At 30.8% G+C, this 10916-nt stretch overlaps 1 protein-coding gene across 4 annotated transcripts; it reads right to left on the reverse strand.

The window, feature by feature from the left end:
- Nucleotides 1–1281: 1281 nt before the first annotated feature.
- LOC121216945 (disease resistance protein At4g27190) lies at nt 1282–10298 on the reverse strand. Of its 4 annotated transcripts, none has more exons than XM_041092443.1 (8): nt 9872–10298; nt 8972–9023; nt 6863–8784; nt 6089–6220; nt 4146–4983; nt 2654–2923; nt 1512–2286; nt 1282–1329 (listed from the first exon to the last, which is right to left on the reverse strand). In XM_041092443.1, exons 3-7 carry the CDS (start codon nt 8767–8769, stop codon nt 2059–2061), a joined length of 3375 nt encoding a protein of 1124 aa, XP_040948377.1. In that variant the 5' UTR covers nt 8770–8784; nt 8972–9023; nt 9872–10298; the 3' UTR covers nt 1282–1329; nt 1512–2058. The 4 variants fall into 4 exon arrangements, with proteins under 4 accessions (XP_040948377.1, XP_040948378.1, XP_040948376.1 ...); XM_041092444.1 differs by having other exon boundaries at nt 1282–1320; nt 6863–8782; nt 8968–9023; XM_041092442.1 differs by having other exon boundaries at nt 6863–8782; nt 8968–9023.
- Nucleotides 10299–10916: the final 618 nt, after the last annotated feature.

Here is a 10916-nt window from a genome sequence, read left to right on the forward strand (position 1 = left end):
AAATGAAAATAAAAACTGAAATCCCCATAAAAAAACAATCTTCTTTTGTTGTTTTTTGCTGCGTTGCTTGCTCTATTTGTAGGTACGACGTACGGCGGGGAACGTGGCATGTACATAGGCGCGGACGTGGCATGTACATGGGGAGAGGCGTGTGGCAGCGGCGCAGGAGGCTATGGTTGCTGCTAGGGTTTTCGGTGTTTGGGGGGAGTCTTGGGCTGAGTTGGGTTTTGGGCTAGGCTAGGGTTTGATTTTATTCGGCCAATGTTTCTATATTTTTTTGGACTTTTGGACCTTTAATTTTATTTTTAATTTTTAATTTTTGTAAGGGTCGGGCAAATTGGGTATTACAATCATACAATAGTCCTAGTGGCATTCATACCTAATCTAAATGATATGCTTCCAATATATGCATGGGATGCTATGACAATTATATAATATTCACATTCTTTTTCTAATAGGCCTAGAGATGGTTGCTAGGAGTGGCGGCTGAAGCTCTTAGGCTATCCTAGGGTTTTCTTTTTCTAAAATATTAAGAGTGGGCTACGGTTTATTTGTTTTGGCCTTGTAATTGGGTAGTGGGCCTTTTTTTGTACTGGACTATTAATCTTTTTGGACTTTTTATTTTCATTTTTTGTTTTGTTTATTATTGTAATCTGGCCCAGGCCAAAATTGTCCTATTACAAATATTATGAGTTGGGAATAACAATGATTGTAACTTGTGAGCAGGTTTATTGTACCGTATCGATATTGATAAAATTATTGAAGATATTACCTTTGTATTGTTTTGATTTTTTGTTGCTCGAGATGCAATCTTTCTCCCTGTTTAGAGCTCATGTTTGTAAGGTGTGCCAAAAGTTGAACTTGAATTAAAAACATAATATTTAAATTCTAAATTTAAATTCATTAATTTTTATATTTAGTTTTAAAGTTAAAATTTTAATAGAAAATTTAATTTAATTAATATTTTTTATTTAGTATATAGTTTAAAGTTTAAATTCTAAAAATAAAATAAAATAAAATATTTTATCATATAAATAAATATTATTTAATTAAAATAACTTTTTTAAAGGTTATGTTCTTTAGCGGCATTTGTGGGAAAAACGCCGCTAAAAGTTATGTTCTATCACACTAAAAACAACCGAGCAACATTGCTCCACCTACTGATGTAGCATGGCTTTGAAAGCTACCCTAAAATCATCCATTCTTTCATGTAATGCGTGGTAGTTGACTCTTACCCCCACCTCGGCTCCAATCTATATTCTCGTTGAAAATTGCATTTCGAACAGTGGTAGACTCCTCAACCGCATCTTGCTCAACCAACTGAGGTACCTTAGAAAACAATTGAAGAAAAATTTATAACTGAAACTTTAATCTCATGTCATCAAGGAAAAAAATAAGAAACACATATACACTCAAGGAATTTAATTAAAAATTTTGCATGTTATGCCTTCAATTGTAATTGTCATAATTACATAGAATAAAGTAGGATTAAAGGGTTATAGGATATATACCTTTGTTTTGCAATGTACAAATTCCTGTGAATCAATGAAGAAACCAGTAGTCAACTTAGGGCAATCTCTTACTTTCAACTCTATCATTGCTGGGAATACAGAATGATATCCTTTGGGACAAAAGTGAATGAGGCCAGGTAGTTCTTCAAGTGATAACCTTTTTAATTTATCAAATTTCATCTCCTCTTCAGCTACCACTTCCACTTTTTCTTCTAATTCGAATACTTGTTCCAATTTAGAATTCCTTTCAACTATGAGCCTTTCAAGCTTTGGAAGAACAGGAACAAATCCAAAAGGAAAGAGACTGCTCAAATTTTTACAATCTGTAACAACGATCCGAGTCAAATTTGGAAAGCTCATAGGTTGGAAGCTAGTATCACCATTTGATGATGATGAAGAAACTTGATCCTTGGCTAAAATGAGTCGTTTTATTTCCTCACACCCCAGGATGAAAAGATCCACCAAATGTGATAAACTGCGAGCCATCATAGGTGAAAATATATATCCTAGCTTCTTGCAATCTCTCAGTGTTAGAGTTGTAAGGTTCTCAAGGGTTACAACTTGAGCAAAATCGTTCCATATAACCCGCAGTTCTAATAAATTCATCAATACCAATTTTTCTATACACCAATTTTTCTATACTTGAGAACGAGTACCGGCCTTGAACTTGAAATACTTCTTCATGATTCCCAACTACTATACAACCTTCATTCAATATAGGAACATCAGTGTTGCATAATTGGCGGCTATTTCCCACGTTACGAAGAACCAATTTCTGCATACACAGAAATCCTAATAAATTTCATAAAAACACACTAGAGTAAATGTTACCCATAAGTCTTCATAATTTTACATATTCCAAGTAATAGAAAATACTACTTCTCTAATCTCAATGCTACATATATCTTTGATTTTTTTAAAGGATATATTTTTTAAATCTAAACCCCTAAAATATCTACCAAATTAATTAAACACTAAAGGCCATTGCTTGATACATTTTTATTTAAAGAGTGAACAGTGGAATTCATTTACAAACTAGGTATAAAAGAGGAATGAATTATCACATGAACTAAGCAACATATCGATTTACTGATTTGCTATAGTGCCAAAATCCATATATAAAATGCCAAAAATCTAAATACCTCTATGAGCTGAGCTTGTACAATGAAGCATGAGATTTGGGGACAATTTGACACTTCTAAATTTTTCAAAAAGGGCACATTAAGTAGAATGTGATCACCAATCACATCCCTTCCTTCTCTCGAACTGAAGACTTGTAGTAGTTGAGGGCAGTTCTTTAGGTAAAGAGATTCCAACAATGGAAATCTGTGAGATAAAGTGTTTGCAAACACATATTTCAATAGTTGGCAATCCACTACCCAGAGAGTTTTCAGTTTTGTCCAGCAATGATTCTACATGAATGAACCACATATTTAGTTATTATACAAAATATATTTGTTTAAATAAATGATTTATTAAACATAATTTAAGTTTTAAAGAATTTCTTTACCAAAACATATGAAAAAGAAATCAATTGATCTTTGAATGTACCAATTATAAAGAGATGTATTTATTATAAAAAGAAATCTATTATGTAAACAGATTCCAAGGATTGAAGCCCTTGAGTCCAAGTGTTTGCACAAACATATTTCAAATTTGGGCAAGATTCTATGCTAAGAATCCTCAATTTCGGCCAACAACAAAGAGGAGAGTCATTCTACATGTTTCAAACACACATCTTAGCAAGTTATTTATTTTATTATAAAAAAATTGAGCATATCAATATAAAAATAGATTATTAATTAAAAGATAAAATACAAAACATGTATATGCTGCTTAGTTTCTTTTAGCATACCAATGGTTAGTTGCACAGGGTGTCTACCCAAAAAAGCAACAAGCTAACTCAAAAAAACTAGGGGGTTTACAGTTGTTTATAAAACGACACAATCGAAATAAATAAAATTGAATTTATTTTTTTATAATTAAAAATGGAGAATGAAATTATTTGAAATTGAATTCAAGTATTCATGTCTACAATATAATAAATATGGAGATTATCTCTATATTGATTTGGTGCTCTAGGGAGTAGGCACTCGCTCTAACACCAAAATGCTAGTTTCATATTTTTCAATAATATCAAACCGGCCTTGTAAGTTAGTAATCCAAGGATAGAAGAAAGGTGGCTTGGAATTAATTGAAGGCTTTTCTACAAAGAAATAAAATCTAAATAAAAAGGAGAGAACAATTCCTGATGCAGTTTATAAGCCTATAAAAAGGTTTAATATATTTGTGATATGTATAAGGGAGCGTGTGGATGAGAAGAAAAAGGTGTGTGACTTTGTGTGCATGAAAGTGGAAATAAGCAAAGAGTGAATGGTGTGTATAACTAGTTGTAGGCAGTAATTGATATACTCGTATTTTGCATTGGTGTATTTGTTTTGAGTATAAAAGTTACTTTCTTTAGTGGCCACTACGCTTCCAACAAACCCGATACACATAAATAATATAAAAATAAATACCAAACCAAGCAATTCACTTCAAATTGGTTTTTGGTTTTCATCTTTAAAAGAATGCTATCATAAAACTAAAACAATTAAGAAGATTAAAAAAATTGGAGAGAACAGGTATCCCCACCTCAATAATCTCGTCTTCTTGGCCAAAACCAATGACTTGCTCTAGTCGATCGCAGTACCTTATATAAAGTTCTTGTAGATGCAACATACTTAAAGCTAGGCAAGGTGAGAAGATTGTTTTCAGATTATCACAATATTCAATTCTCACAACCTTTAGACTTTGGAGGCTTGCAATTGCACGATGGGATGGCTTTACTTCCCATATCCTCTTCAATTTCGGCAATGAATGTAGGCTCAATTCTGTTAAATTTGAGAGCATTAATGGTTTATCTATTTGAAATATCACTTGTAACTCCTCACAACCATTAATGATCACTTCCTTAAGGTTTTGCAAGAACCTAGTCGGAGAAAGACCATAGCACAACCCTTTCAAAGAAGCCATGCTTTCTATATTTAATTCCGCCAAATTAGAGAATGCAACAGTTGACCCTTGATCATTTTTTGTATCAATCAAGAATTCCATATCATTGCAAGATTTTAGCAGCAGAGAAGTCAAGTCATTTAATCCCATTTCATCTATGCTTGGCACAATATTCTTTTGTCCACCAACATTCCTCAAATTCAACTCTTCCACATTGCAAAATAAATTGTTAAATGCACTGAATGAAGATGAGAAATCTTGAATATACAATGTTCTAATAAACGCCTTCCGAATGATACCATAACATTCTCCAACTTCTATAGCGTACCTTTGTAGTTTAGGGAGCACAAAATCTTCTAGAGGAATTTGATAAGTAGAAAGTGTCAGTGATAGTGCAGTTAAACAAGACAATGACTTCAACTCCAATAAGTTGAGATTATTTTTGGTTGTGACATGTAACTCTTGTAGTGAAGTCAACCTATTATATTCATAAACAAAGTAGCATTAATTGACAATCCACATTCGATGAGGTAAAAAAAATTGTAATTCCTTAAAGTAATTCATAAAAAAAGAAATATGTAAAAAAGTCAGAAACTTGAAATAAATCAAGATAAGTAATAAAAGGACGCTATTAAAATTAAATAAAAAAATCTCTAAATTTTTTTATCACTTTCAAAGAAATTTTCAGGAGGTTAACTTTTTTTCTTCTTTTTAACAATTTATCTCAAAATTTCTGGGTCTAAAACATAAGTAAATTTTTTGTTTTTTAATAATATTTTTTTTCACTCTCAAATTTTATAAGAAAGTCATTTTACCCATCTATTTAAATTTTCACCTTTTATAACCCTTAAATATAGGTTTTTTTTTGTCAAATCATCATCTCAAAATGAATAGAAAGTTAATGTTTTAAAATTTTGCTGATGTTAATATACGTGGATTGACACATGTATAACACATTATCCATAATATATATATAACATATCTAATAGTAAAAAAAAATAAGTATTTATCTTGATATTTTATTAAAATTTAAAGTCTTTATTGTATTAAACTTCCTTAATTAATTTTTATTTAATATTATATATATTTTTATATTTACTTTAATATATATAACACTTAATTATAGCTAATAAAATTTTTTATTTTCCTTGGCAACCCACATATCTATCCACATATAGTTCACACATTACATTATTTGTCTTATATGAATAATTTTAAATTTATAAAAATATTCAAAAAAATAAAAAATTGAAATTCAAAAAATATAAAAAATCATAAAATTAATAAAATATAGCATGAAGTAAGTATGGATTGGAATGCGGGTGTTCATGTTTAAAAACTTAACATTTTAGTTAGTATTTTCGTTAAAAAATAATTCAACATTTTTTAAAATGTTAATGCGCTTTTTTAAATGTCCATAACCAATTTTAATTAAAAACCGAATAAAGACTAAATTGAAAAATGATGTCAAAACTAGTATTCTAAAATTAAAAATACCAATTAAAGTAATTAAGAGGAAAATAAATGATGTCAAACAAAATACGAATATGATAAAAAGAAAATTAAATCTGATGCACTCTTACCTTGATACCATGTTTGGGGGGATATTCATTTCTTCTTCAAATTCTACACCAGAAAGACCTAAATCCAAGCCAGGGGGGAAAATGATTCCTTCATCGTGCGTTGGAGAATAATTAAAATATTTAGGTATGCGCCTAAAAATGATAAAATTTTGATTTAATCATTTAAAAATTATAAAGATATAGGCTATTCAAATGGTGAAATTACATTTTTACAATCGTAAAAATTAAAATTTAATTTCGGCTCCCTCTAACAATTTTTTTGTCTTCACCCCTGCGCACATGTCAATCCATTTGTAATCCATGTAGATATTATACTATTTGTCTTATATGTCAAGTCAAATAATTTAAAATTTATAAAAGTATTCAAAAAATATAAAAAATTGAAATTCAAAAAATATGTATTGTCATGTTGACTTTCATGTTTAAAAACTTAACATTTTAGTTAATATTTCCGTTTAAAAAACAATTCAACATTTTTTTAAAAATGTTGTTGCTCAAATTCGATTTTTTTTAAAGGTTTAGAACCAAATTTAACTAAAAAACCAAATAAGGACTAAATTGATAAATAATACAAATGTTAAGAACTAAATTTTAAAATATTTTAATACTTATTGCCTTGACTATTTGAAATATATACTGTGATATCTTCACGTGCAAGGAACATGAATTCTAAAATTAAAAAAAATACCTATTAAAATAATTAATAGGAAAATAAATGATGTCAAACAAAAAACGAATATGACAAAAGGAAAATTAAATCTGATGCACTCTTACCTTAGTAAATTCAAACGTATATATTGCAGTGCAGACAACTTCACTAATTCTTCACTTATCTCATCAATTTCAGTGCCAATCAACGCAAGAATCTCAAGGCTTCTCATATTTGTCAGTGATGATGAGAAGTTTTTCAGCATGCAATCTTGACACCACAAAGTTTTAAGATTTGGTAAGGAAGGGAATCCTTTCAGTGGGAAGCTGACACATTGGAGAAGTAAAACTTGGAGGGCTTTCATTTCTTCAAAAAATGTACCGAAAACCACTAGGAAATCTCGGTTCCTCTTCCTCCCACCCTCTAAAAACAAAGTTTTGAGCTTTGAAAATTCCACTTTATCAGGAAATTTTTTTATGATACTACAACAATTCCATAAAGCGATTGCAGTATAACTTTCATCCATATCAGGCCATTTTTCCAACGTATCTTTTACCATGAACCTATTTTCTCCCGTTGATGTTAGCCAATGAGCAAAATCTCGAATCACATCATGGATTCTAATCGTATCTGCACCATCAGTTTCCAATAACAAGCCAGATTTTTGGACTTTTTTTAGTGCTTCAACAATTTTCTTCCTTTTATCTTCAATCGAGGAAAAATTAGGGAACAATCCTACTCCAATTCCGCACATAATCAGTATCTCAATAAGGATTTCTTCATCTTCAGGAAAAAGGGAACACAGTAAGAAACACATTTGGATGTGATTTCCCGTCATTTGGTTAATGCCTTTCTTCAAGTAATCGTAGCTAAGCTTAAGAGGCTCGAGGACACCACCGAGGACTTCTTCATCATACAAATGCGTTGAGTCCTTGAATCTCTGATTTGCGTCTCTCCACCCTTTTAAACTCTCACCTTTTAAAGCATTGGCCACAACAACAATTGCAAGAGGCAATCCCTTACATTGAGCAGCAACCTCTTTGGCTACATCATTCAAGGTGGAACAATCATCTTCTAAACGAGCTTTATCTCGAAATAAAACCCATGCTTCGTCTTCGGATAAGATGCCAAGTTGAATTTCCTTACAGTTCATTTTAGTGCAGACTTGTTGACGACGTGTAATCAGAAGAATTTTACAACCCTCGTGTTCATCACCGAATGGAATTCCGATACTCTCCATTTTGAATTCTTCCCAGAGGTCGTCGACAATTACGAGAATTTTGTTCACGCGTTGCATACTCCTGAATAGCTCTTCTGCTTTTCCTTCTTGGCTACTTGTTTCAAATTTTAAACCAAAAATATCTGCAACTTTACCTTGAATTTTGTTGATGTCTGGATTTTGGGACATAGTAAACATCACAACTTTATCAAAGAACTTTTGTTCTCGAGCATACTTCCCAACTTCTTTGGCTAAAGTTGTTTTACCAACTCTTGGCATTCCGTGCAGTCCGATCATGTTGACACCCTTAGCATTTATAGCCTCCATGATCTGGTTGAAAGCTGATTTTGAAGATTCAGAGTCCATGAAACCAGTGGATGTGATGAACTCTATTCCTTGAAGAGGACGACGATAGCCCACCTGTGCAAAGTTAGAAGTCTCTAAAAGTTTAGAGATCATAGGAATCTTCTCTGCCAGTTTCTTACTTAAGGAATATCGCCAGCCCCATTTAGGACACCATTTGAAACACTTGACGCGATCTATTTCATCTTTCAAGTTCTGGGTTTCTTTCAGTTCTTCCTCAGCGCTTGTAAGCCAGTTGTCAACGTCATCATAGATGATCTCAGTCTGCCTTTTAGCCTCATCGACTTGAGTGTCCACCCTCTGTTTCCTCGATTTAAGTGCTTCTCGTTGATTCGTGAAATCTTCAACAATCTTTTCATAAGAGAAAAAGTAACCGAAATAGGGTGATGCGTATTCCTTTGCCTGGTCTGCCACAATTTTGACAACAGCAGGGGCAACATATTCGGCCATTTTTGTTGATAGTCTGATGAGGTTGAACAAAAACATTGGTTATTCGTAAGAAGATTAACATAAAGAGAAATAAAAGCAATTGTGACAAATAAAATCAGTATTTGTAGTAAAAAAATGGAGTGGAAGCTACGAAATAAGATTAAGCTGTAAATATTGATGTAAAGCAAAGATGTTATTATTGAAGAAGGTAGAAATTACCTCTCTTTCTGTCTGTGAATACCAGAAAGTAGATAGAGCTTGAGAGAAATAAGTAGCTGTAATAGAAAAAAAAAATTGAGAGCATGTTTTAACCTTCATATCACAAATAAATAAATAAATAATGTAATGCAAATAATATAACCATACATGTAATTACTCTTCCCATTATATTCATTCTAAATCGGAGCTATTACCATCATTTTCTTTCAAAAACAATTTCTCATAAAGAAATCCTAAAAAGAATTAACTAGTTCGAGTTATTTGAGTTAATTAAGTTATTCGGATAAACTCGAATTGACTTGAATATGAATTACACAATTCGAGTTATCCGAAAATTCGAATTGGAAAAGGTAAAATTATATCGTTTTGAAAAATGTGTACCTTTCTAAAGTTAAAAATCAAAACCATTAAGTTAAAAGACAAAATTATGTAGTTAAAAGGCAAAATTATGTCATTTTGATAAATGTTTACTCATTAAGTTAAGAGGCAAAACCATTATATTGTTTATGTAGTTAAATAATATTGTACCTCGTCTACTAGTTAAACAATTGGTCCATGTAAATGCAACATTGAATATAAATAATAGGATTCGTTAACTTAACTCAACCTGACTCGAAATTTTTTACTCGATTTGATTTGATTAAAAGAAAATTCAAATTGAGTTTGATTGCTAAAATAGGATTTATCAACTCAAATAACTTAAAATTTTTTTATTTAATTTTACTTGACTTAATCAAATAGTCACCCTAGTTCCAAGGCTCTAGTTTGTTCAATCTTTAAAATGAATATATAATCTCTTTAATTAAGACGGAACTTGTATGAAACCTTTCTTTACGAATAATAAAATCACAAGTGACTTAAAATGAAAAGATATAGCAATGAGGAGCAGTTCCTCAAAACTTACCTTCACTGAACTATCCTCTGCGCTGTTTCTTTTGCCAAGTGGAAATCAAGGTATGCAGAAAGTTTGGTTTTCAAAAATAAAAGACAGTTTGCAGGAATTTTTTTCCCCCTTAATTGAGACAATACAAGAAAATGTGAAAACTGAAAAACAAATAGTGGAAATTATCATACACACAGATTTTTTTATTTTTTTATTTTGGTGATGATCACATACAGATTTCAGAATATGGAAGCAAAAAAGGAAATGACCACAGACACAGATTTGAGAATATGGAAGCAAAAAAGGAAATGATGAGAAACACAGATTCGAGAATTAGAAAGCCAAAAACAAAGAGTGGAAATGATGAGAAACACAGGTTTGAGAACTTGGAAGCAAAAAATACATTGGATGAGGAAGAAGAATGGGAAGTCTTTGGTTTAACTTTCAAATAAAGACCCTCCTTTTTTTATTTAATTTCCTAAAACGAAGTATTGTTCATCATTCTTTTCTTTATTATAATAAAATAATCATTATTTTTATTACCATTAAAGTCAATGTCTTTGTTAATGTAAAATTCCATTTTTTATATTTTTATATTTATTTATTTTAATTGCCGTTAACGATATTGAAGTTTTTATTGAAGTAAAATATATAAAGCTGCCTTTTGTTATTGAATATTATAATATCTTATATAGTTAAATCATTATTAATAAAAATTTGATAATATATTATATAAATGTTTATTGTGGAAACCATTTTCTTGTAAAAATGGGTCGACTTGGATTTTGAAAACAAAAATGAATATGGGAGTCGCCACCAATCTTTTTTGATGAGGTGTGATTGGGTCGCCTTGTAAAATGGTTGTTTTTAATAAACGATTTGATTTTACAACTTGTAAAATAGTTATTTTTAATAAACGATTTGATTTTATTAAAACAACAATTTTAGTTCACGAAATTCAAAAAAACAGGTTCGAGAGTCGGTTATGTACGAGGAATGATTAGCACCCTCGTAACGCCCAAAATTGGTAACTAGTTAATTAATTAGTGTCTTAGTGTCGAGAATT

This window comes from Gossypium hirsutum, chromosome D05, assembly GCF_007990345.1.
Source record: "Gossypium hirsutum isolate 1008001.06 chromosome D05, Gossypium_hirsutum_v2.1, whole genome shotgun sequence".
NCBI classification, from domain to species: domain Eukaryota; kingdom Viridiplantae; phylum Streptophyta; class Magnoliopsida; order Malvales; family Malvaceae; genus Gossypium; species Gossypium hirsutum.

Bases quoted from the DNA above. Each gene is read 5' to 3' on its own strand.
- LOC121216945 (XM_041092443.1), bottom strand. From the start codon at position 8,769: ATGGCCGAATATGTTGCCCCTGCTGTTGTCAAAATTGTGGCAGACCAG. The intron at 6,221-6,862 runs GTAAGAGTGCAT...TATCATTTTTAG, and splicing joins ATACGTTTGAATTTACTAAG to GCGCATACCTAAATATTTTA. The intron at 2,924-4,145 runs GTGGGGATACCT...TCATTCATGTAG, and splicing joins AAGAAGACGAGATTATTGAG to AATCATTGCTGGACAAAACT.